The following is a 21,420-nucleotide window of genomic DNA, read 5'->3' on the forward strand; positions in this document are numbered from 1 at the left end:
AAGCATAGAATCATAGTGATAACAGAAAAGGTTGATTTTTCCTCCCACATATGTCCACTGGGCTGGGTTTTTGAACTCTGTTGTCTATTAATGGAGGAACTTCATCTCAATGTCCCGGAGGATGCAGAGGATGGAAGAACCCTTTACCTGAGGCTCAGAGAGGTGATACTGCGGCTATTTTTTGTGTATCTCCAAGTTACTACTTTAGTTTAACTTTTTGTAATGTTAATAGTTTTTTAGTGTTTCTATGGCATTGAAGACAGTCATTGTGACAGTCTACTCTAGACTATCACAGTAACTGTCTCTTCAATGGCATAGAAAATATCCTTTGTTGCAAGAAAACCTTACCTATAATACAACTACTACTTCACAGATACGTCACAACTGGTGTAGCTAAGAGAAACATAACCTTAGTAGTGTGTAGTGAACCTCAATTTCAGTGGTGGCAGAAACACTGACCTACGACCACGCCCACAATTTTTTTTTCCGAATGTGTATTTTTGAGCTACATTAAAGCATGCTAACTAAACTATGAATAAAAATAAAGAGGCTTACAACAGCGTATTGTTATTGTGTGCTTTGAAAGTGTCCAACACTTGCATGTCAGACTAACATGGAACAACCAGTCAACAAGTCTTGAACAATCTTTATCTCAGACAAAATGTCAAAGGACAAATTCAACATTACAGAGAAGTTGAAGGCACTTTGCCCGATGATCAGCACAAAATAAAAACGAAACAACAGTCATACTGACTTTACAAATCTTAATCTCACATTATCAGGCATAAAAGGAAAAAAACATATATCTGCAGTGTATATACCAGGTAACCATACTGTTTATCTCAAACAAAATGTCAAAGGACAAATTCAACATTATAGAGAAGTTGAAGGAACTTTGCCCGACGATCGGCACAAAATAAAAACAAAACAACAGTCATACTGACTTTACAAATCTTAATCTCACATTATCAGGCATAAAAGGAAAAAAACATATATCTGCAGTGTATATACCAGGTAACCATACTGTTTATCTCAAACAAAATGTCAAAGGACAAATTCAACATTATAGAGAAGTTGAAGGAACTTTGCCCGACGATCGGCACAAAATAAAAACAAAACAACAGTCATACTGACTTTACAAATCTTAAACTCACATTATCAGGCATAAAAGGAAAAAAAGACCTATGTCCTATAGCCTTTTTTCACCTTTACAGCAGATCCATTTTTAAGTAGTTTGCCTCCAAAACACTGACAAATTCTCTTCGAAATTCAGAGTAAGTGCTGTATGTGCAGGGTATCTGTAATAGAGGACCACATGTATGAACCACTGGGCATCTCTGTAAACCCCTGACATCAGTAAACTCAACATCAATGTGTGAAACACAGATAACATCAGAGCCAGTGGTAAATCGCAGAAATGTATGCAGCTTATCTTTGTCAAGTGATCGAATGAACAGCTTCAAGAACTGCATTGTTTTGCTGTGAGAGGGTTGCTTCTCGTCAAATCTGAGTAACGCTATAATCCCTGTTGCTGTTGGAACCTTGTTTTTATACAGGGCTGTAACAGCAGACACAGTCGGAAGCAGACTTTTTAAAGTAACCTGAGCAGTAGCAGCCATCATTTTCAGCGCATACATTGGCTCTTGAATTAACTGTTTGTGTGCAGTGTGCACAATGCTGTCCTTAACAGTGTCTCCATCAGGTGCAGTGTGCCCCCCCATTCTGGAGAGCATGTCGAGCAGGTCGTCCTCACTGTATGGCCTTCCTTCAAGCACGGCGTTGACGATGTCTTTTTCAAAAGGAGTAACAAACCTTTTGTAATACAAAATGTACACAACAGTAATTAGGGTACATAATGGAAAATACAATAGTTAACATTTATTGATTCATGTAGCAGTGTCATTTCATTTTGCAGCTAAAAATAATACCTTTACCTCAAAAAAGATTCAAACAGCATCTCTTCTGTCACTTTGTTTTCTCCATGAATGAGGCATACTGTGAAGGCCAAGGACAGCTTGATTGGAAAGAATCCATGATCCTTGTATCCCTTCATCAGAATTCTACCTATTGCCTCCCATTCCTCTCTACCATATTCGGGCTGAAGTGCTGGGACATACTCTGCTTCCCCATCCGCACAATTCAGGAAAAACATTTCCCAAAAACAGGAGTAGGCATCCCTGGCAACGCCAGAAGCATCAATGCCACTTTCATTTATAAAGGTAACTGACAGGTTGGCCTCCATGAAACTGCTATCTTTGAACTGTTCCACCATATCAGAGACAATATTCACCCGATGCAGTCTCAGCACTTTCGGAGCTACATTTGGATGAGTTGCCACATGTGCTTCCTCTGGTGACAGAGGGGATATGTCTGCTTGAGGTTCATCCAAGGGAAGAGTATCTTCGGAGTTGTAGTCAGGATTGTCCACTGGACCAAACTGTATTTCGTCATCAGCTGACAAATTGGTCACACTTGTTATGTAGCAGTCATCCGTGCTTTCTGGTGGTGCATCTGTAGTTTCAAGATCCGGTGGTGCATCTGATGTTTCAGGATCTGATGGTGCATCTAGTGTTTCAAGATCTGGTGGTGTATCTAGTGTTTCAGGATCTGGTGGTGCATCTGGAGTTTGAAGATCCTCAGAAGAAGCTTCAGATTCTTCACGATCAAATGTACCTAAATAGATTCTTAGTACTCCTAGTTTCACCGTTTCATACAACTCCCCAATGTTGGTGTCATGTGGCATCTCATTCTCTTGAAAGTCCAAAATGCTGAAAATGAAACTGTCAAGAGGACCTTTCTTTGACTGACCTGCAGGGAAAAACAGCTCCTTTCCTAACTTGATGAGGTCTTCATAGTCAGCATTTTTTGGAACAACCACCTTTCTTGTCCCACCCCCAAATTTGGTTCTCACTTGTTTTTTATTGTGTACCCATCCCAGCTCAATTCGTCTTGTATCCTTGCAAGCATTTTTTTGTTTCCATGCTGTGGCACTTTTCTGGTCATACTTTCCTCCTCTTCACCAGAGTCCTCTAGGGCGTTTGAAGGGTTTCTAAGTTTCATTTTCTTCCTGAGTTTGTCTAGAAGGTTAAGTTTCCTTGATTGTCTTTCCTGGTTGTTGTTACCACAGTGATGCCTCAATGCAATCCTATCACCAAGGGCTGGCAGGAATTTCTCCAATGTGCTGTCATCCATTTTTGTTATCGTTGCTTGGTCTATCTGTGAACACACAAATATATCTATTTAGGGATTAATAATGGCAGTAATGTCAACTATGACCTATTATCTGTATTTACTGGCAATGAAATAAAACTACCACTTTAATGTGTTGACGAGCTAGCGCTTATAATGTGAAAGCCTAGCCTATGGCAATGTCTGCATTAGCCTATTTTATCCCCCCCCCCCTTTTTAGTCTGACCGACTTGCCGGTGTCGTGCCAAAAAGTGATTGCCTGCCAGAATCTGATTTCTGGCCGCGGGAGCGCGCATCTTTACATTATGAAGTTCACGAATGAGATCAAGTCATATTTAGGCAGAAATAACCTCTCAGTAACTATACTATGCCTTCAATCAGTTTTTGCGAGGTGAAAACTGAAATAGACGTGTCTATCACGTAGTTGCCATGTCTGATTTCGCTACAAACTACACTTCTTTTGGCCACAGTTGTAATAATTACGCAACAACAAACGTTAAACTTTCGAAGCCACATGCCTTTGCTATAATTACATTATAATACAGTTGTGTGTATCTGCATATTAAGACCGTTTAATCCAGAGAAAAGCAGACGTGTTTACGCTACCGCTCAACGGGCTGCCGTGTGCGCTCCCGCGGCCAGAAATCAGATTCTGGCAGGCAATCACTTTTTGGCACGACACCGGTGTCGTGCCAAAAAGTGATTGCCTGCAACATGGCAACTACGTGATAGACACGTCTATTTCAGTTTTCACCTCGCAAAAACTGATTGAAGGCATAGTATAGTTACTGAGAGGTTATTTCTGCCTAAATATGACTTGATCTCATTCATGAGCTTCATAATGTAAACACTAGAGCTCACAGGACAGCTTGGAATCCCTTTAAAGGACCATTACAACACAAAATAGGCATTTTCACCTGCCAAAAATTGATTGAAGGCCAGATACAGTTACTCAAAGGTTATTTCAGCCTAAATATGACTTGATCTCATTCATGAACTTCATAATGTACAGTAATATTGTAGCGCTGAGACTATTAGCCCCCCTGTTGGACTGTCCTAGAGATGGTTTATAAAGTAACTAGACAATCTTTTGTCCCGTTGGTTCCCCTGTGTCTCCTGTTTCCCGGCGTGTGCGTGTGTGTGTGCGCACGAGAGTGTTGTGTCTCCCTCTCCCTCCTGTCATAAGTCGCTTTCACACTGCACATCAAGCCGCCAATGTGGCGTCTTTTTTGCGTCTCGTCCCAGCTTTCACACTGGAGAGGCGGCATATAGAATGAGTTCTGATGTGTTTTGATTGAGGGGAGATGTCCGGGAGTGAATATTTAGGGGTTCAGATCGGTTAGCGATTGATTGGACGTTTAGGCTACGCTTCGTTCCATTCCCTGTGAATGGTTCACGCTTGACTGTATGATGGCTGCGGCAAAGAAAATGTTCGCGTTCAACGTTAAAAGTTATACTAGTTCGGGTACCATTATTCATCTAAAAAATGCATTAATACCCAACAGCCTTAATAGCCCTGACATCTAAGCTGCTGCTAACAAATAGCATGCTACCATCCAAACATAAGCCAATCCATGGCTTTCCGTACAGGAATATCAGACAGTCTTACCTTCTCTTCGATCATGCTCTTTACGGTGTCCTCAGTCACCCCTCTACTGCGAAGAAAACCATATACATCCTCCTTTTCTGCCATAATTGCGTCTTTCGGCGTCCATGTGCTGCTTCGGGGCTGGATAGAGAGTATCGTCTCCGCAGCGGTTGCAACCAAATGACCACCTTCCTATGTTACATTGAAATCTGACCGACGTGCAACTGTTTTTAGGTGATGCCAGTTACCGGTATACATGGCGGAAGAAAAAACTGCTTTTCAAATGTCAGAATATCCTAAATCCTTCGAATTAGACACATAAAGCTCTCTTTGCAAAAATGTCATTATTTGTGACCATGAAAGCAAGGGGATGACTAATACAGCCATTTGAATAAAATTACCCCAGAAAAAGTTGCATGCTTTTTCTCATTTGCACATCAGAACAAATAGGCTAGACCTACATGATTTAATACACAATAAGTTAATTGTAATACATAGCTTTTAAATAATAGCGTGAAAATTCAACCAAATTGGAAAACACAACAGACTAAACATGTGATCTTTTGTTCAAACATTATGGTAAATTTACTGATAACTCTAGTAATTACATAGAATGTTGAGGAAACACGTAGATAAAATTGTATAAGTTATCAAAATATTTGAATTCATTCTGGAAAATATTTGTTTACTAAGGGTGATGCTGTGACTTCATAAAGTAAAATGTGTGGAAAAAGTTAAAGACTGCGACTAAGAGCAAAGACATGTCTATGTTTACTTTCCTAACTTTTAACAAAATAACAAAATAACGGACACTACCACATCAATTAAGTTTTAGAAAGACAGAAAGAAACATTTATTGTGTTATTGAATACCTAACAAAATACAATAAACAGAAAAAAAGTATTCATAGTAGTAGTATATCATAAACATAATCACAGACAAATCAGGAATGTCATTACAATAGCCTAGGCCTATAACAAAGTTTACCAAAGCTGACCTATGAACACCACACCTGTTTTTACTATTGCATACTGTATCCTTATATGTTTGGACCTCTGTAGGCTAATTTGATCATATTTAGGAAATTGTGCAGACACATATCTTCCACTCTACCACTACAACATTTCCCACTATGTGACACAATGTGACTTTTAAATAATTTGAAAATTGTCTTCTGTCTTTATAGCCCTAAAGGACAACAGGGTAAAAATGCTAATTCATTTGGTGCTTCTATATAGGCTATGTCAGTGTAGGAAAGAGTCAGAGTAGTTTACGCTTTCTCTCTGACGTAGGACCTTTTAGGGAATGGCTGACCAAACCCAACAGAGATTAGTGTTCATGAGAATAGTAGGCTAATAGGTAGAAATGTACATATCATATTCACTAACTATGACTACTGTTTGGGTTTATACTGCAACAAATGTGCGCATGCGCACTAACACAGACACACACAAACCAAGCTGAGGATCTCCACCTCCTCATCACCCTCTGCCTGTCGAGGAAGTCCTCCTCTGTAACCATGCCTTCATAGTCCTCCAAGCTGTGTTCCATGTCTCCTTTGCCTGAGACCCCAGCAGATGAGAGAACTGGCTCTCCTCTCCATCTAAGAAAAAAAGCAAACAGATCCACATAACTTTGAATAACATTTTTTTTTCATCACATCAACTTATTAACAATCACTTGCCAAGAATCACCTTTACCAAATCATTGGCACACTCTGTTGAACAGTTTGTGGTAGGCAGTATATGCACAGAGTGGTAGCCTAACTGAAGTGAACAAACAGCCATTTCATCAATTTAACCACTAAACTGCACAACACCACTTCACCACTTCAACTTCATACAACACCACTCAAGCTGTTACTCAATGAAGTTATAGCCTACTAGGCTATATGATCTTAATATGACCATAACCCCTACACATCATCTAACCCTGCTGACTTGGGGCGGTGTTGATGTCTTTTCAATGTGTTGGAATTAAGGTAATTTTAGTTGGAATTCTGCGTTGTGTTTCTGTTGTAAAGGCAAGTCGTGAAGTTGCTGACATAAGGGCTTGGCCTGCCGATCGGAGGATCGGGCATATCTGTTGTAGCCTATATGGTAATACGGGCAAAGACTGAATCTAGCCTGTATCTATCAGAGTCGGGACATGATCTCAGCCGATTATCAGCGTTAGCAAACAGACAGCACATGACCTAACTACTTCCTCCACACATTTATCGAACATATAATGTCATTCCCACATTTATACAACCTGATACCTTCTAAATAACCTCAATGTGCTCACAAAAGGCTTTCGATATCGCAACTGCAGCTCAATGCATGTCGACTGACTGAACTGCAGGTTGTCTGACGTTGCCATCCAGCTAGCCAATATTGACACGCATAATTCCAAGAATGCCAAGCGAAAACACACAAAATTATTATTAATAAAGTTCTGCGAAGAGGTCATTATAGGCTATTGGAATGTTATCACAGAATGTTATCCCGCTTATTATATAGCTACCTATTTAATTTAATTAATACCAAGAACACATTTTTACATTTTACATGATTACGATAGATTAGATAATTGCTTTCGGGGAAAATAGCCCCCTGACAAATAGAACTTTGAGGCATTTTCCGGTCCGTTGTCGAGAAATATCAGACCGTAGAACGTTGGGAAGTCCCGTGAATGGAGCATTCTACAGCATTAGAGCCGTGTATGGCCCTTAACTTTTATAAGCCTGTGGATAAGCCTAGCTACAGTACATGCTTCAAGAGTTACCTGGACATAGCATGTGTTGCCACAGGTCTTGAAATTAACTGACACCCATTTGCGCAAATTTTAAGGAATCCAGCCAAGTGATATCCTATCCTATCTCTGTCCATTTACAGCTACACAAACATCTAGGCCTACAATAAATCGAAACCTACCCCTAAAGCAGTTTGCTGCTTGCCCTAAGCTAGGCTACAGTAGCCTAAAGTTAGGCCTACTCGCAGTCATAGTCACTTAAAATGAGTAGCCTAAAAAGTGTCGTTTTTGAAGTAGGCTAATATACACGGTAGATAACATAAACAAATCAAATAACTGTTTTAGCTCACCTCAGCTGATCCGATGTCTTTTCACTTCAACGATGTAAAGTCGAGGTCTGCTGGCACGTCACAGGCATTCCCTCCATGCAGCAAGCAAAGTGACATTTCATATCCGTGTTTTATCTTAACTTATGAAAAGGTAGTTGTGCCATAAACCCCTAACAAATGGCAGCAGAAAATTTCAGATATAAAATTGGTGGTTGGAATGTGGTTAATGTCGGTAGTTGAGTGCTGATTTTTGAGTGGGCCTTCTGTCAACATCTTCTGCCCTCTAGTGGCTAACATCGATATTGGTTCATTGGTTCACTGAGACAGCATAGGCCTAAGTGTTATCTCGAAATAACGACTTAGTATCACGAAATAACGAGATAATATCTCGAAATAACGACTTAGTATCTCGAAATAACGAGATAATATCTGAGAGTAAAAAATTAAAAAAAAAAAAAAAAGTTTTTTTTTTACATAGGTGTGTTATCTCGAAATAACGAGATAATATCTCGAAATAACGAGATAATATCTGAGAGTAAAAAATTTAAAAAAATATATATATATTTTTTTTTTACATAGGTGTGTTATCTCGAAATAACGAGATATTATCTCGAAATAACGAGATATTATCTCGAAATAACGAGATAACATCTCAAAAAAAAATGTCTTCACTTGCGGTTCAGGGCTCCCGTACATTGGTGATTTATGTTGTGTTTTGTATAAATTAATAAAAAATAAAAAGGATTCCAGACGTCTCTCTCCCCAGCCACAACTTCCAGCTCCTCCTGGAGGACCAGACACATAATCCCTCCAGCATGTTCTGGGTCGATCCCAGGGCCTCTTAGCAGTCAGACGTGTTCGGAACACCTCGTTCCCACCTGACGTGAAGGAACAAAAACTTTACGCCGAGCTCCCTCTGGATGTTTCAGCTCCTCCCTCTCCACCCGACAGAGGAAACTCATTTCAGCCCCTTTTCTCCGTAATGTCATTCTTTTGGCCACGACCCAAAGCTCAGGACCATAGGTTACTGTTGGAACCAGTGTTGTCATCCTGAGTCACCAAAAAAGAGCCGAGTCGAGCCTGAGTCTAGTAATCAGTACCTATGTTCGAGTCCGAGTCCAAGTCCTGAGTCCTGAGTCCCCAGTGTTCAATTTTAAGTCACCAAGAAGAGTCAGAGTCAAGTAATCCTAACCTGAGTTTGAGTTTGAGTCACAAATCAGAGTCATCAAAGTTCATCAAAGTCTGAGTCGAGTTCCAAGATTGCCTAAAGTTCTCCACTGTGGTGTGCTGGCTTGGTACTCTCTCTGGTGTTGTGTAATTTACCACGAGACGAGACGAAGACGACCATCTCATTTGGCATCCAGCCGTTTATTTCGGACACTGGCACAGGAATTAATTATACAGTCAGTCAGGTTTTTGCTCTCTCTCTCTCACACACACACACACACACGCACATCTGGAAAATATAAAATGAAAAGACAGTGCAGGTTAGCTAACTTGTGGCACTAGCCATTTTGTAACGAAAAGAAAAGAAAAACACTGTCAACTTTTTACAAAAAAGGACAGGTTCAACTGTAAGTGTATGTTAAAAAAACTACCTACCAGGGAGCCGCGAAGGTCCGACTGTTGCTGCCCCCTGGGGTTAATGACCCTAAACCACAGGGGTGCTGTGTTTAATTACTATGGGACAAACAAGTTTGCGTGCTGAGGGATTTTTTATATGGCAAGTGGAATCAAATTCCTTATTAACTCCGTTACACTGGCACCTTTAAAAAGCTGATATACAAATAAAAAAAGGTCAAGATTAAACAATGATACACTGTCAATGTCAGGGAGTTTATTGAGTTCTTCCAAAATCCACAGAAACTGAAAAATACATTGACCTTGATATTCCAAAGTCAACTTTTATAATGTGGCTGTTCCATTTCTTTATATATATTGTCGACAAAGTCATTTTTTAAAATATGCGTCCAATGAGTCCAAGTCCACCAGAATTCATGAGTCTGAGTCATCAGAGTGAGAGTACCAGTCATGAGAGTGTGAGTCCGAGTCTAGTCATAACTACTGAAAATTGGGCTTCAACTGAAACCCCCCCCCAAAAAAACAGGCTTTAAGTCCAACTTGAGTCCGAGTCCAGGACTTGAGTACTTCGTCCCTGGTTGGACTGGTAAATCGCAGCTCACTCCCAACCTAGATCGCCTTTAAATACTTGCAGAATATGTATCAAAATGCCAATCTGAATGATGTATCGTGGCTCTGCAAAGAGGTTCCACATTACAAATTGTATTCTACAGAAATTTTTGTGTGGTATGGATCATTTTTCTTTGGCAGTAAACTGAGGATCTATTGTTTTTTTATTGTTTCAGGTAACTTTCTCAATGCTGATGATGGTGTTAGGGATCCAGAAATGAGTGGAAACTTTAAAAAAGCATCTTAACACCAACCTGTTTTAATTTTCACTTCCCTAAAATTAAGATTGTAAAAGTTTGTATTTAGCTATTGTGTCTTTTTGTCTCATTTCCTGGAGCATTTTTCTTGTTTCTGCCCGTTTGTATCTCGCTCTCCTCCTGTTCTTTATTTGCTTTTGAAGACATTGTCTTCTACAGACTTTTCCGGGGAAAAAAAGCCACTCACAACTGAGTAGATTTAGCAGCTCAAATCCTTATATAGACCTGTGTACAGAACGCTGCATAAAGCAGCAGCTAGTTGGTGTCGTCTCACTGGGACTCCCATGATCCTCTGCAGGATTTCTGCACAATCACAAAAGCATTTCTTTGTGTTTAGGTGTTACTCATCACACTTATCTGTCCACAGCATGTGTTCTTCCTGGGCTCCTGCCTCATTCTGAATGCATTACACCAAAAACATTCATTCCCTGTCAAACAGTACACCTGTAGGCCCAGATACACTTCACTGATTCTCTTCTATCCCTGCTGTCCTATTTGCATTCCCTCCACCGTCGAGCTGCTGAGGAGGGAAACAGGCTGCTGGAAGGCCCGCAGCCCAGAATTATTCAAGTGTTTCTAAAAAAAATCAAAGCAGGCAGGATCACTGCAGAGGAATGTTGAGCATTAAGGAAACACATCATCGTCCTCATTGTGGTTGTCTTGTGGTCGGGTTGATCCATCACTGAGCCTGAGGAGAGTTTGGGAAGTTTCTCACTAAACTGTGTTTCCGTCTCCAATTTCAGTCGGCCTTTTTCATTTAACCCTCTGAAATCTTGGGCTATTATGTCCGTTAAAAAATCTGTTAAAAAAATGGGTAACGCTTTATATTAAGGTCCTTGTAATAACCATTAATTAACAAGTAATAAGGCCCTTGTAAGTCTTTACAAGATGCTTATTAACATTATTGTGTGTTTATAAGCTTTTATAAGTGTTAATAATGTTATTACAAACACCCATGACCCACCCATTATGTCTTTGCCATGCCTTTATTAATCTTATTTTGTTTGCTTATTGATATTAAAATATACTTTATTGCTCATCTATTATAAGTTAACTATAAGTTAACTATGCTTTTTGCAACTACCGGATCTAAAGCGAGAACAATGCCTTATTACTTGTTAATTAATGGTTATTAAGGACCTTATTAAAAAGTGTTACCAAAAAATCTTTACCATGCCATGTTGGTATCAGTTTTTTCAGTGCAACCTCATGTATATATGTCCTGATAATTCATTTTCAACTTTGACTTACTTGATCCAAATTTTGAACCCAAAAGAAACGAAGGAAAACATAAAATCTGATCTTGAAAATTATGTTTCACACACAGAAATGTAGCCTACATGTTGCAAATATGACTACAGGTTGCTATTATTACATATAACAGCTAGAATGAGGATAATATCTAGCTCCATAATTTATGCTAAATATATTTGATATTATGTCCAGTTTTACTTGGCCGAATATCATAAAAAAAAATCACAACAACAGCTACAAAAGTGGGCATTAAACACCCTTTTAAAGCTGTGGTTGGATATAAACCATGTACATTTACTGAGGTGCACATTTTAGGTACTTTTTGAGTCTTTTGTTCAAGTAACTACAGAGAGAAATGTTGCACTTTTTCTTTTTCTGCACTACGGCTTTATGTACTTTGCAAATCAGGATTTTTGCACACAAAAACATACAAAGCTTTGATGTTTTCTTATAAATGAAACTACTGTGCTCGACATATATAGAAAGAGAGCTGAAAATATTAGCTTGACAGTAAACATATGTCATTATTAGGCAGTTAGCTTGATAACCTTTTGTCATTTTTTGGCTGTGTTTCCATTATAGTTGAGACAAGTTTTGAAGTGAAATTTTGAAATGTCACATCAAAGAAAATGTGAAATAGGGATGTTTCCATAAACTGGTTTAGAGCGAATAAACAAAGCTGCATAAACGTACTTTGGTCAGAAGATGGCAGTGTAATGTGTTGCTGTAGGCTTCAGTAAAAAAGAGAAGAAGAAAAGAAAACGACAACAAAAAAGAGGTTGTTGATCGGACAACTTTGGCCACCCACGAGAGAAAATGGAGAGTCTTCAGGAATTTGATTCAACTGGGCAACTTATAATCGTTCTTTTATGTCAGAGGAAACAGCTGATCAGTCGTGTGAGTTATATGTTTGCTACGTCAGAACTTATTCAGAAAAAGTGTTTCCATCTCTTGTTGAGCTCATTAACTATTAAAAAAAAAAAAAAAAAAAGATTAAAAACACCTCAAGCAGGCGTGCAAAACTTTTATGAAGACTTTTAATTTTTTTTAAATCAGTTTTGGTGTTTCTATCAAGCTTTTCTCATAAGAATCTTGGAAATGCACAGAGAAATTTGTTGATGGAAAAACAACTACAGTTTTGTTAGATTTAGGCAACAAAATTACTTACAAATGATAAGGATAAAAATGTACCTGGTTAGGCATTACAAAAGTCCCACAGTGTAATATTAGTACTACTACTTTATTCAATAATCTAAATACTAAATGTATTGAAGCCTGAACATTGAACCATTTAACATACGATAGTTCCTGTGCAAATTTTGTGCTGATTGTACAACTTTCCAGAAAAAAAAAAAAGATATGTACGTCTCAGTTAGGTAAACTGCTCATTCCAAAAAAAGTTGGGACGCTGTGCAAAACATAAAGATAATGCATCAAATTCACATTGTTATCATAAAATTTTCCCAGTTTTGCAGTTTGAACATAATATATCTTGTCTTTGTACGATATTCAATTGAATGTACACTCATGGAAAAGATTATTAGACCACCCTTTTTCTTCTCATTTTAATGCCTGGTACAACTAATAATAATAACCAAAATCATTATCAAGAAAACCTTGGAAAATGTCTAGATATCAGCTCTATTTTTGTTGTTTTCATTATATTTGTCCAAACAAATGTACCTTTAGTTGTACCAGGCATTAAAATGAACAAGAAATTGAGGAAAACATGGGTAGGCTAATATTTTTTTTCCATGACTGAAGGTCCCAAAGAATCTGCAAATCATTGCATTAGGGTTTTATTACGTTTCTCACAGCCTCCAAACTTTTTTCATTATATTTTGAGGTTGTAGGTTCAGACCTGAAAGCACAACCCAGAGAGCAAGCAGGTAAAGATTAAAGTTCAGCTTAATTGAGACTTGTTGTCCAAAAACAGGCAGAAGTCAGGAAACCAGGCAGAATCTTAGAGGGAACAGGTGGAAAGTGACTGAGCGGCTGATGATGATGTGGTGACAGGTGAGCAGGTGGGCGGGGCAGACAGGTGATGGGAATGACAGGAGTTACTGCAGGTCAGGAGGAGGTGGCAGGTCTGAAATGGCAGGAGTGTTAGTGTGGCAGAGAAACCAGCCGACTGGGAGAAAATATTGACCGGGATCATTATGGTGCTGTGACAGCGACGGCAAATATCAGAGCATGGACGCCAGAAACAGATTCATCAAAACCTGGACATTAAAAAGTCTGCATGGATAGTTACAACAACAGGTAACTGAGAAAAAAAAAAGTAATTTTAACGGACCCTCTTAAAGCACTCAGAGAGAGGCTGCACTGTATTAGAGACAGAAAAGCACTGAGAGGTCCTAAAAATGACAAATATTAATATCTAACATGTTCTTTTGCAACTATTTCAATCACGGATACATGAATCAGGTTGACATAAAATATTAAAATAAAATAGTAACAGTACAAAATCATGCATAGGAGACGGAAACTAAAACTAACAGAAAAATATGTATATACTAATATAAAAATGTGGAAAAAATATACTAATAAAAAATTAAATACATTTAAATTAAAGAAATGTAATCTTTTTTCATTTTAAATAAATTTTAAATAAAATTTAAAATATATATAAAGATAGAATAAAAATAGTGATGCATAGGAACAATTAGCATATATATATATATATAAATAAAAAAATTAACATTTTAAGAGGACGATGCATAGCATGCTTTAATGTTTTCAGCAATACATGTCAGTTAGTTGAAATTATGTTTTTTAATCAAAGTCAAGTCAAGTCAAAGTTTATTTATAGAGCACATTTAAAAACAACCTCAGTTGACCAAAGTGCTGTACAATTATTAAAATACAATAAAAATCATACACAAATATGGTTATAAATAAAAACAATGAAAAACAATAAAATACTAAAAACAGTTTATAATACTCAAAACAAATTATGTTTTTAATAAACAAAAAGAAAAAAAACAAAAATATGAGTGACCGCTTATAAAGGATTCCATTACATTGGTGGAAAAGATGAGAAGCTGACCACTTCATCACTGTGCCAACCAATAGTAACATACAAATATCAATCTCCATTCATCTTTTATTACAAGCCCTGAATGGTGGTGACCCCCAAGTCAAAATAATAAGACATTTTGTGCAAAGATGATGATCTAAAACTCTGCTCTGCTCCTCTTTGGCCGTCTTCGGCTTTCTGACTCTTTTTTAATGTTTCAGGAAAAGTTTGACCTCAGAGGAACAAATTGCCTTCATTTTTATCTGCAGCATCTCTGGAAGAGTCGGAGGAAGCCTCGGCTCAACTCCCTCAGAGTCTAAATCAATAAGGGCAATGATGTGGAAAAGAAATGAAAGCAAGTGTCCTTGTTATGTTATGAGGAAGGTTATCTTAATCAGAGGGCGGCCGTGTGGCGGCTGTGGAGAGGCTGAGTGTGTCGGCAGGTTCAGGTGAACGTGACATGTGATCTCTGGCATCTTCCTCTTCATCTTCAGCTGCTTCTGTCATTTTCTGTGGAAAAAGTCTGAAAGAAAAGACTTTGATTCAGGAACTGTTGCTGCTAATATAACATGTTCCTGCAATGAAACGTCTAAAAACAGACTTGACCTATGATATGTTTGTTTTTTTTTAAACTTCTCTTTATTGTTTTTTTTTTCTTTCGTTCACATACAAAAATAAAGTACATGTTCATTTATGCTTGAAATCAGAGATTTCAGACAGAATTCTGAGAATATGGGCACTTCATCTAGACCACGGGTAGGCAACATACAGCTATACAGAGCCACACATGGCTCTTCAGGCAGTCTGCAGTGGCTCCCTGTGGCTGTGACAAACAAATTATATTGTTATTTCATTACATTCAGATTTTCATTTATCATTGGTGTTGGCCCAAAGTAATTTGTATTCATAAATTATAAGATATATACGGCATTAAAACATTTTTTGTAACATTTCAGTCGACTAAAATGTGCATCATAGCTTATGAAAGTCGAAAATTTTCAATCTTCAGGACTAATTTGAGTTTCCCTAGCTAGGCTAGCTACACTGTAATAAAAAGTGTTTGTAGAAATTACAGTTAAACACTGTCAAATTGCATCAGAAATAAGGTGTAAAATTAAAAATGAATTATCACCGTAGTAGGCCCTATTAATTACCGTAAATCAAGGAATAGTGCAAAACTTTTAAAATTTTTAAATTCTGTTGAGCACTTTAAAACATTAAAAACCTATTTATTCCCTTTGGCCAGCTAGGCAAGAATCCTTGGATTTTTACTTTTTACTCTTTTATTTCCTTTTTAACTCTAACTCTGTTTTTAAATTGAGTTTTATTATTATTATTATTATTATTATTATTATTATTATTATTATTATTAATAATAACAATAATAATAATAATAATAATAATAATAATAAAACTCAATTTAATCTTTTTTTATTATTATTATTATTATTATTATTATTAATAATAATAACAACAATAATAATAATAATAATAATAATAAAAAATTAAACTCTTATGGGCTATTTTTGTTGTTATCATTATATTTGTCCAAATATTTTTCCATGACTGTATATTCACTCAATACTTGGTTGGGGCTATTTGAATGAAATACTGGAAATGTACTTTTCCATGATATTCTAATGTATTAGTATTAGTATTATGCACCTGTATATATTAGCCCAATAGCACAATATCTCAATTCACAAAGAGGAAAAAAAAACCTCAGGAAGAGCAACAGATGTGCAGGACGCACAGATGTGCAATAAATATTGTGTTTACTAAACAGACGAGCAGAATACAATTACAGTGTAGAGTACCACAATTATAGAAATGGATGCAGTCAGTGTGATAAAGCGATTATTGCAAGTTTGTGTTAAAACATGTGTTAAGGAAAGAGTGTTTTCCTTGTCAAATCTCATTCACTGAGTCCTGTTTCTTACTGGTTTCTCACCAGTTTGAGCCTCATCTGCTGAAATCACTTCACACCAGCTCAGACTCTGCAGCAGCAGCCAGCTCCTGATAATCACATGTGCAGACAGATGGTAGGGTGGCTAAGAAAAAGTGAAGAAAAAAAACAAACACCTAAACCCACAGCTATTAGCGCTGACGTCGTCCTTGGTTTCGAGAGCTGGTTTTTCTGTCACCCACAATCCTCAGGGTGTCTTTGTGAATAAACATGCTGCCTGAGAGCGGCGCCTTAATGAAGAAAAATGCAGCGCTTCCTTTCGCTGCCAAAGTTAACAGTAAATAATGCACCGGGTGCGTGACAGGACAGCATGCGGATCATTAATTTCAGAGCGTCCAGGATGGGTCATCTGCGCCTGTAGGGGCCCCCGGGGGCCACCGCTAATTATAGCATCCGCCTCGGAGGGAGCTCATGAAGAGGAGGCTGCTGAAAAGAGAGAGTGAGAGAGAGAGAGAGAGAGAGAGAGAGAGTTTATAGACTCTGTGTCTCTGTGCAGGTGTCTATCAGCTGCAGTGTGTCTGTGTGTTCAACACCTGGGTTTATTTTTAGCTTCACTTTATTTATTTGTCATTTAGTGTAAAGCAAATACAAAGTGTTGCACATGGAAGTTCTAATACTTAGAACAAGGATGGTCAACTTAATTTCTGCAGGGGGCCACATATAGGGCCGTGCACTTAACTAGATATGATGAAACTGCAATTTTAAATATGTTTACAGTGCAGTAACTTAACATATTTCATGCTCAAATGCATGTTTAACAGTATAAATAGGAATACAAAAGGTTTGAAGCACATAAAAAAATAACCACTTACTGTGATTTCTTTTTCCCCCCCAGTGCAACAGACAGCAGACCAACATTAATAAAGTAATTTTGTGCATTTTTACACTGCACTTTTAAAATGTAATGTTTTTGGTCATTTTGTGTCTTTTTTTTTTGATGATGCCATCACTCTAGCCTCTCCATAGGGTAACATTGGGGGGATTTTTTGGCGCGTTTGTCTTTGTGTCTTTTTTTGTTCATTTTGTGTCCTTTTTTTGTTCATTTTGTGTCTTTTTTTGTTCATTTTGTGTCTTTTTCGGTCATTTTGTGTCTATTTTTTTTTTTTTTACAGTGCAGTAACTTAACATATTTCATGCTCAAATGCATGTTTAACAGTAAAAATAGGAATACAAAAGGTTTGAAGCAAATAAAAAATAACCACTTACTGTGATCTTTTTTTTCAGTGCAAGAACAGCAGACCAACATTAATTGCAAGAAGTAATTTTGTGCATTTTTACACTGCGCTTTTAAGATTTCATGCTCAAATGCATGTAGTTGTACTGAGGGCCACTTCAAGTGAGGGTGCGGGCCGTATGCGGCCACTGGGCCTCCAGTTGCCCATCCCTGACTTAGAATAATATTGTTCTAACCCTCCCACTCAGTGGACCTTGTCATTCTTTATACCATGTATTCTCGCTCCCCCTTTTGCTTTCACTCCCGCCCTGAAGCAAACACTACTTTATCATCTCTCTTACTCTAAATGGGACCATAATTCACAAAATGAACATTATGCTGTATTGAAGTAGACTTGAAACTAACAGCTGAGACCAAAAACTCATTATGTGAATGTTAACTGAGATAATAAATCAAGTGACATTTTAATGGACTTTAAAACAAAGTGAGTTCGTTCTGCAGCCTGTTGAGTCGCCCCCTGCTGGCCTTTGGATAGAATGCAGGTTAAAGGCACTTCTGCATAGGATTCAATTGACTGAAGTTATGGCAAAAGAACCTTAAAAAATAGCTGATTCAACATTTAACAACTGTATCATTATTTTTGGCAAAACCTCTCCGGCCTTCTCCACTGATGCCCTAGGCCCTCTCGCCTCCAACATCCCGCCTTCTGTCAGAAATCTTGGTGTGATTTTTGACAGTGTTTTTAAGTTTGAGCAGCAGGTTCGTGCAGTGGTGAGGAGAAGCTTTTTCCACCTGAGAACACTAGCCAAGTCAAAAGCTTACCTGCCTCAGAGTGACCTGGAGAAAACTATTCATGCCTTCATCACATCACAACTGGACTACTGTAACGCCCTCTACACCGGTATGGATCAATTGCAGCTTCGCCGCCTGCAGTTGGTCCAAAACTCAGCTGCCAGACTCCTCACCTGCACTAAAAAACACGATCACATCACCCCGGTCCTCGCATCACTCCACTGGCTCCCCATCCGTCACCGCATTGACTATAAACTTCTTCTAACTGTTTACAAATCCCTCCATGGTCTGGCCCCTACATACCTGTCTGACCTCCTGCACCACCACACCCCCTCCAGAGCTCTACACTCTGCTGACCAGCTGCTGTTGGAGGTGCCCAGGTCCAGACTAATAAACAAGGGGCGACAGGGCCTTCTCAGTAGCAGCCCCCAGACTCTGGAACTGCCTCCCCCTCCACATCCGTGCAGCGCAGTCACTAAATGTTTTTAAATCCCACTTAAAAACCCACCTCTTTTCTCTTGCCTTCGATTAAAGTTTTTTTTTTCCTCTGGCAAGTGCTAGGGAATAGTGTACCCTAGTAATCCCACAGTGCTTTTAAAAAATATCCCATTGTCGTGGCAGTTTTGACAACTGCACTAAGTTAGTGGGTGAGCTGGCCAAACACAAAGCACTCAATACTCTGTTCAGCAAGATTTATTAGCACATTCGTATTCCATACATCGCACAATTCCGAATGGCTATTTTACAATACAACAAAGTCCCATACACCGCTCGACTTATGACTGTTGCACTTTTCAGCATTGGCTTTTCAACAAGACTCAATGCGGCCCTATCTTCCTGCCCCATCACATCAGGACAGAGCCCACTGGTCAACACGTTCCCCTCAGTTCACAGAGTCAGTTCCCACAATGCCTTGTGTCTTGAATACCAAGTAGGTCGCCGCCTACTTCATGTCCCACCATGCAGGAAAACCCAAATTTCCTTCACACCATCTTCTATTAATTTATTTTAAATTAAATTTTGTTTTGTTTTTTTTGTTTTCTTTGTTACCTTTGTCAATTTTGTCAATTCTGTATTTTATTGCACTTTTATGTGAAGCACTTTGGTGCGGCTCAGCCGTCTGTAAATGCACTATATAAATAAATCTGACTTGACTTGACTTGACTTGACTGGGTGCGGTTACACAGGTTGACTCCAAATAACAACACTGAACACTGTCCTGCTATTTATATTATGTTGTTTTCTCTAATCATCTAATATTAATGCAGATTACAGTGCAAGGAAAGCTTGGTGCATAGCATACAGATGCTAAAGGTTCCTTTTGCGTCTGTATCAGGCATTATTTAATTAATTCCACTTATACCTTTGAGATTTATAACTACTGTATATTAAAACTTTTACTGTATTGGTGCACTTGACTTTAAGCCAGTCCATTAATTTAACAGACACCTCAGGGAACGAGCTGATGTGTTTCTGCTGTCGAACAGTAAAGACCTGTCTGCAGGAATAAGCTGCTGCACCTCTGCACCGTCTGCAGCCTAATGCCTATGCATGAGTTTATATTCGAGAGAATGTAATTTGTTAAAAACTGTCTTTCACAGCGCGGTTTATAAATAGTCATCACAGACGGCTGTGAGATGCAAACAGCAGATTCCACATGCTAATCATCTATCTGATTTACATGTTAATATCACACGAGAATCACAGAGAATAAACCGAGATCAGCCTTATCTGAATATGAATACGCTCAATCTGCAAAAATAAAACAGAATCCTCCAATGTGTGCCGAAGCATTATGTTTGGAAAATGTCAGGCATAATGTGTTTTCCACAAAAAAAAAAAGAAGAAAAAGACAGCAGCTCAGTTTGGAGAGACATAAAGAGACTACCAGACCATTTCAGTATTTCAGTCACAAGTTTAGTTTTATTTTTTATAACTGTGAGGATTTGTAGTTTCTGGACAGCTTTAAGAGTGACTCTCTGCTTTACATACTCCAGCAGTTTCATCACAGATGGCATTTTGGATCCAGGTAAAATTTTTTACTTTGGTCCACAGTTGGCTAGGGTCGTAAATCAAGAGTGTGGAATGCAAACTCAGCTCTTTGGGATTCACTTTTTTAACTTTATATCTCTGACATTCTCAGTTCAGGCTACTGGAACGGTGAAAAGCAATTCTTGAGAAGACTTTCTGAACCATTATTATTTTCTAAAGATATTGTTTCAAATTGAATTATGGTACCCGATCAATAATTAACCTATGTGGTGTTTTTTTTCTTCTACTCGTCTCATTATTTAATTTCAACATGTAAATGTGTGTCAGCAGCAAAGTGAAGCTTTTGTTTTTCTGTCTGAAAGAAAATCTAAGAAGTTCTCCATTTTACTTTCAGCCCATCAGAGCAATTGGACGCTCTGTTCAGACGGTGATGGCTGAAAATTGGAGCAATTGAGAAACTCGATTTTAAAGATGACGGAGTGTTGTAAGCAGGCGTTCTGAGGAAAAATGATTTTTTGTGTGTGTGTGTCTTTAAAACAGCTCTGAGAGATTTTCTTCCTGTTCCTCCTCATCTTTTTAAACAGCCCCTTTAATTCTCTCTCTGAACGTGTTCAGGCTCATCAGTGTGATAGTCAATAAATCAATCAAACTAAAGGTGGAATTGATTGGTTAGTCTCATGGGAAACAACCTTACTTCCATTCAAAGCTACAAGTGGCTCATTATGACGCTGATTTACAATTGTTTTTACATGGCGAGCCCTAGTGGCAGTAGTAATTACCGAGGAGGGGGTCGATTTCGCCTACCAGTAGCTCCAATAGTCGAGCTATGAGCCCATTAAATGGCCTGCTATATACCATATGGTTAAGCTGGAAGTTAAAGGGTTAACATTGATTGTTGGGCGGCGTCAAGGACTTTAAACCAGGAATTTTGCATTTG

At 38.3% G+C, this 21,420-nt stretch overlaps 1 protein-coding gene across 1 annotated transcript; it reads right to left on the reverse strand.

Annotated features, from left to right (window-relative positions):
• Window positions 1–631: 631 nt before the first annotated feature.
• LOC131973627 (uncharacterized) lies at window positions 632–5,102 on the reverse strand. The gene is made up of 3 exons (XM_059335674.1): window positions 4,799–5,102; window positions 1,935–3,216; window positions 632–1,812 (listed from the first exon to the last, which is right to left on the reverse strand). Exons 2-3 carry the CDS (start codon window positions 2,741–2,743, stop codon window positions 1,209–1,211), a joined length of 1,413 nt encoding a protein of 470 aa, XP_059191657.1. The 5' UTR covers window positions 2,744–3,216; window positions 4,799–5,102; the 3' UTR covers window positions 632–1,208.
• Window positions 5,103–21,420: the final 16,318 nt, after the last annotated feature.

Source organism: Centropristis striata, chromosome 6, assembly GCF_030273125.1.
Source record: "Centropristis striata isolate RG_2023a ecotype Rhode Island chromosome 6, C.striata_1.0, whole genome shotgun sequence".
Classification (NCBI taxonomy): Eukaryota; Metazoa; Chordata; class Actinopteri; order Perciformes; family Serranidae; genus Centropristis; species Centropristis striata.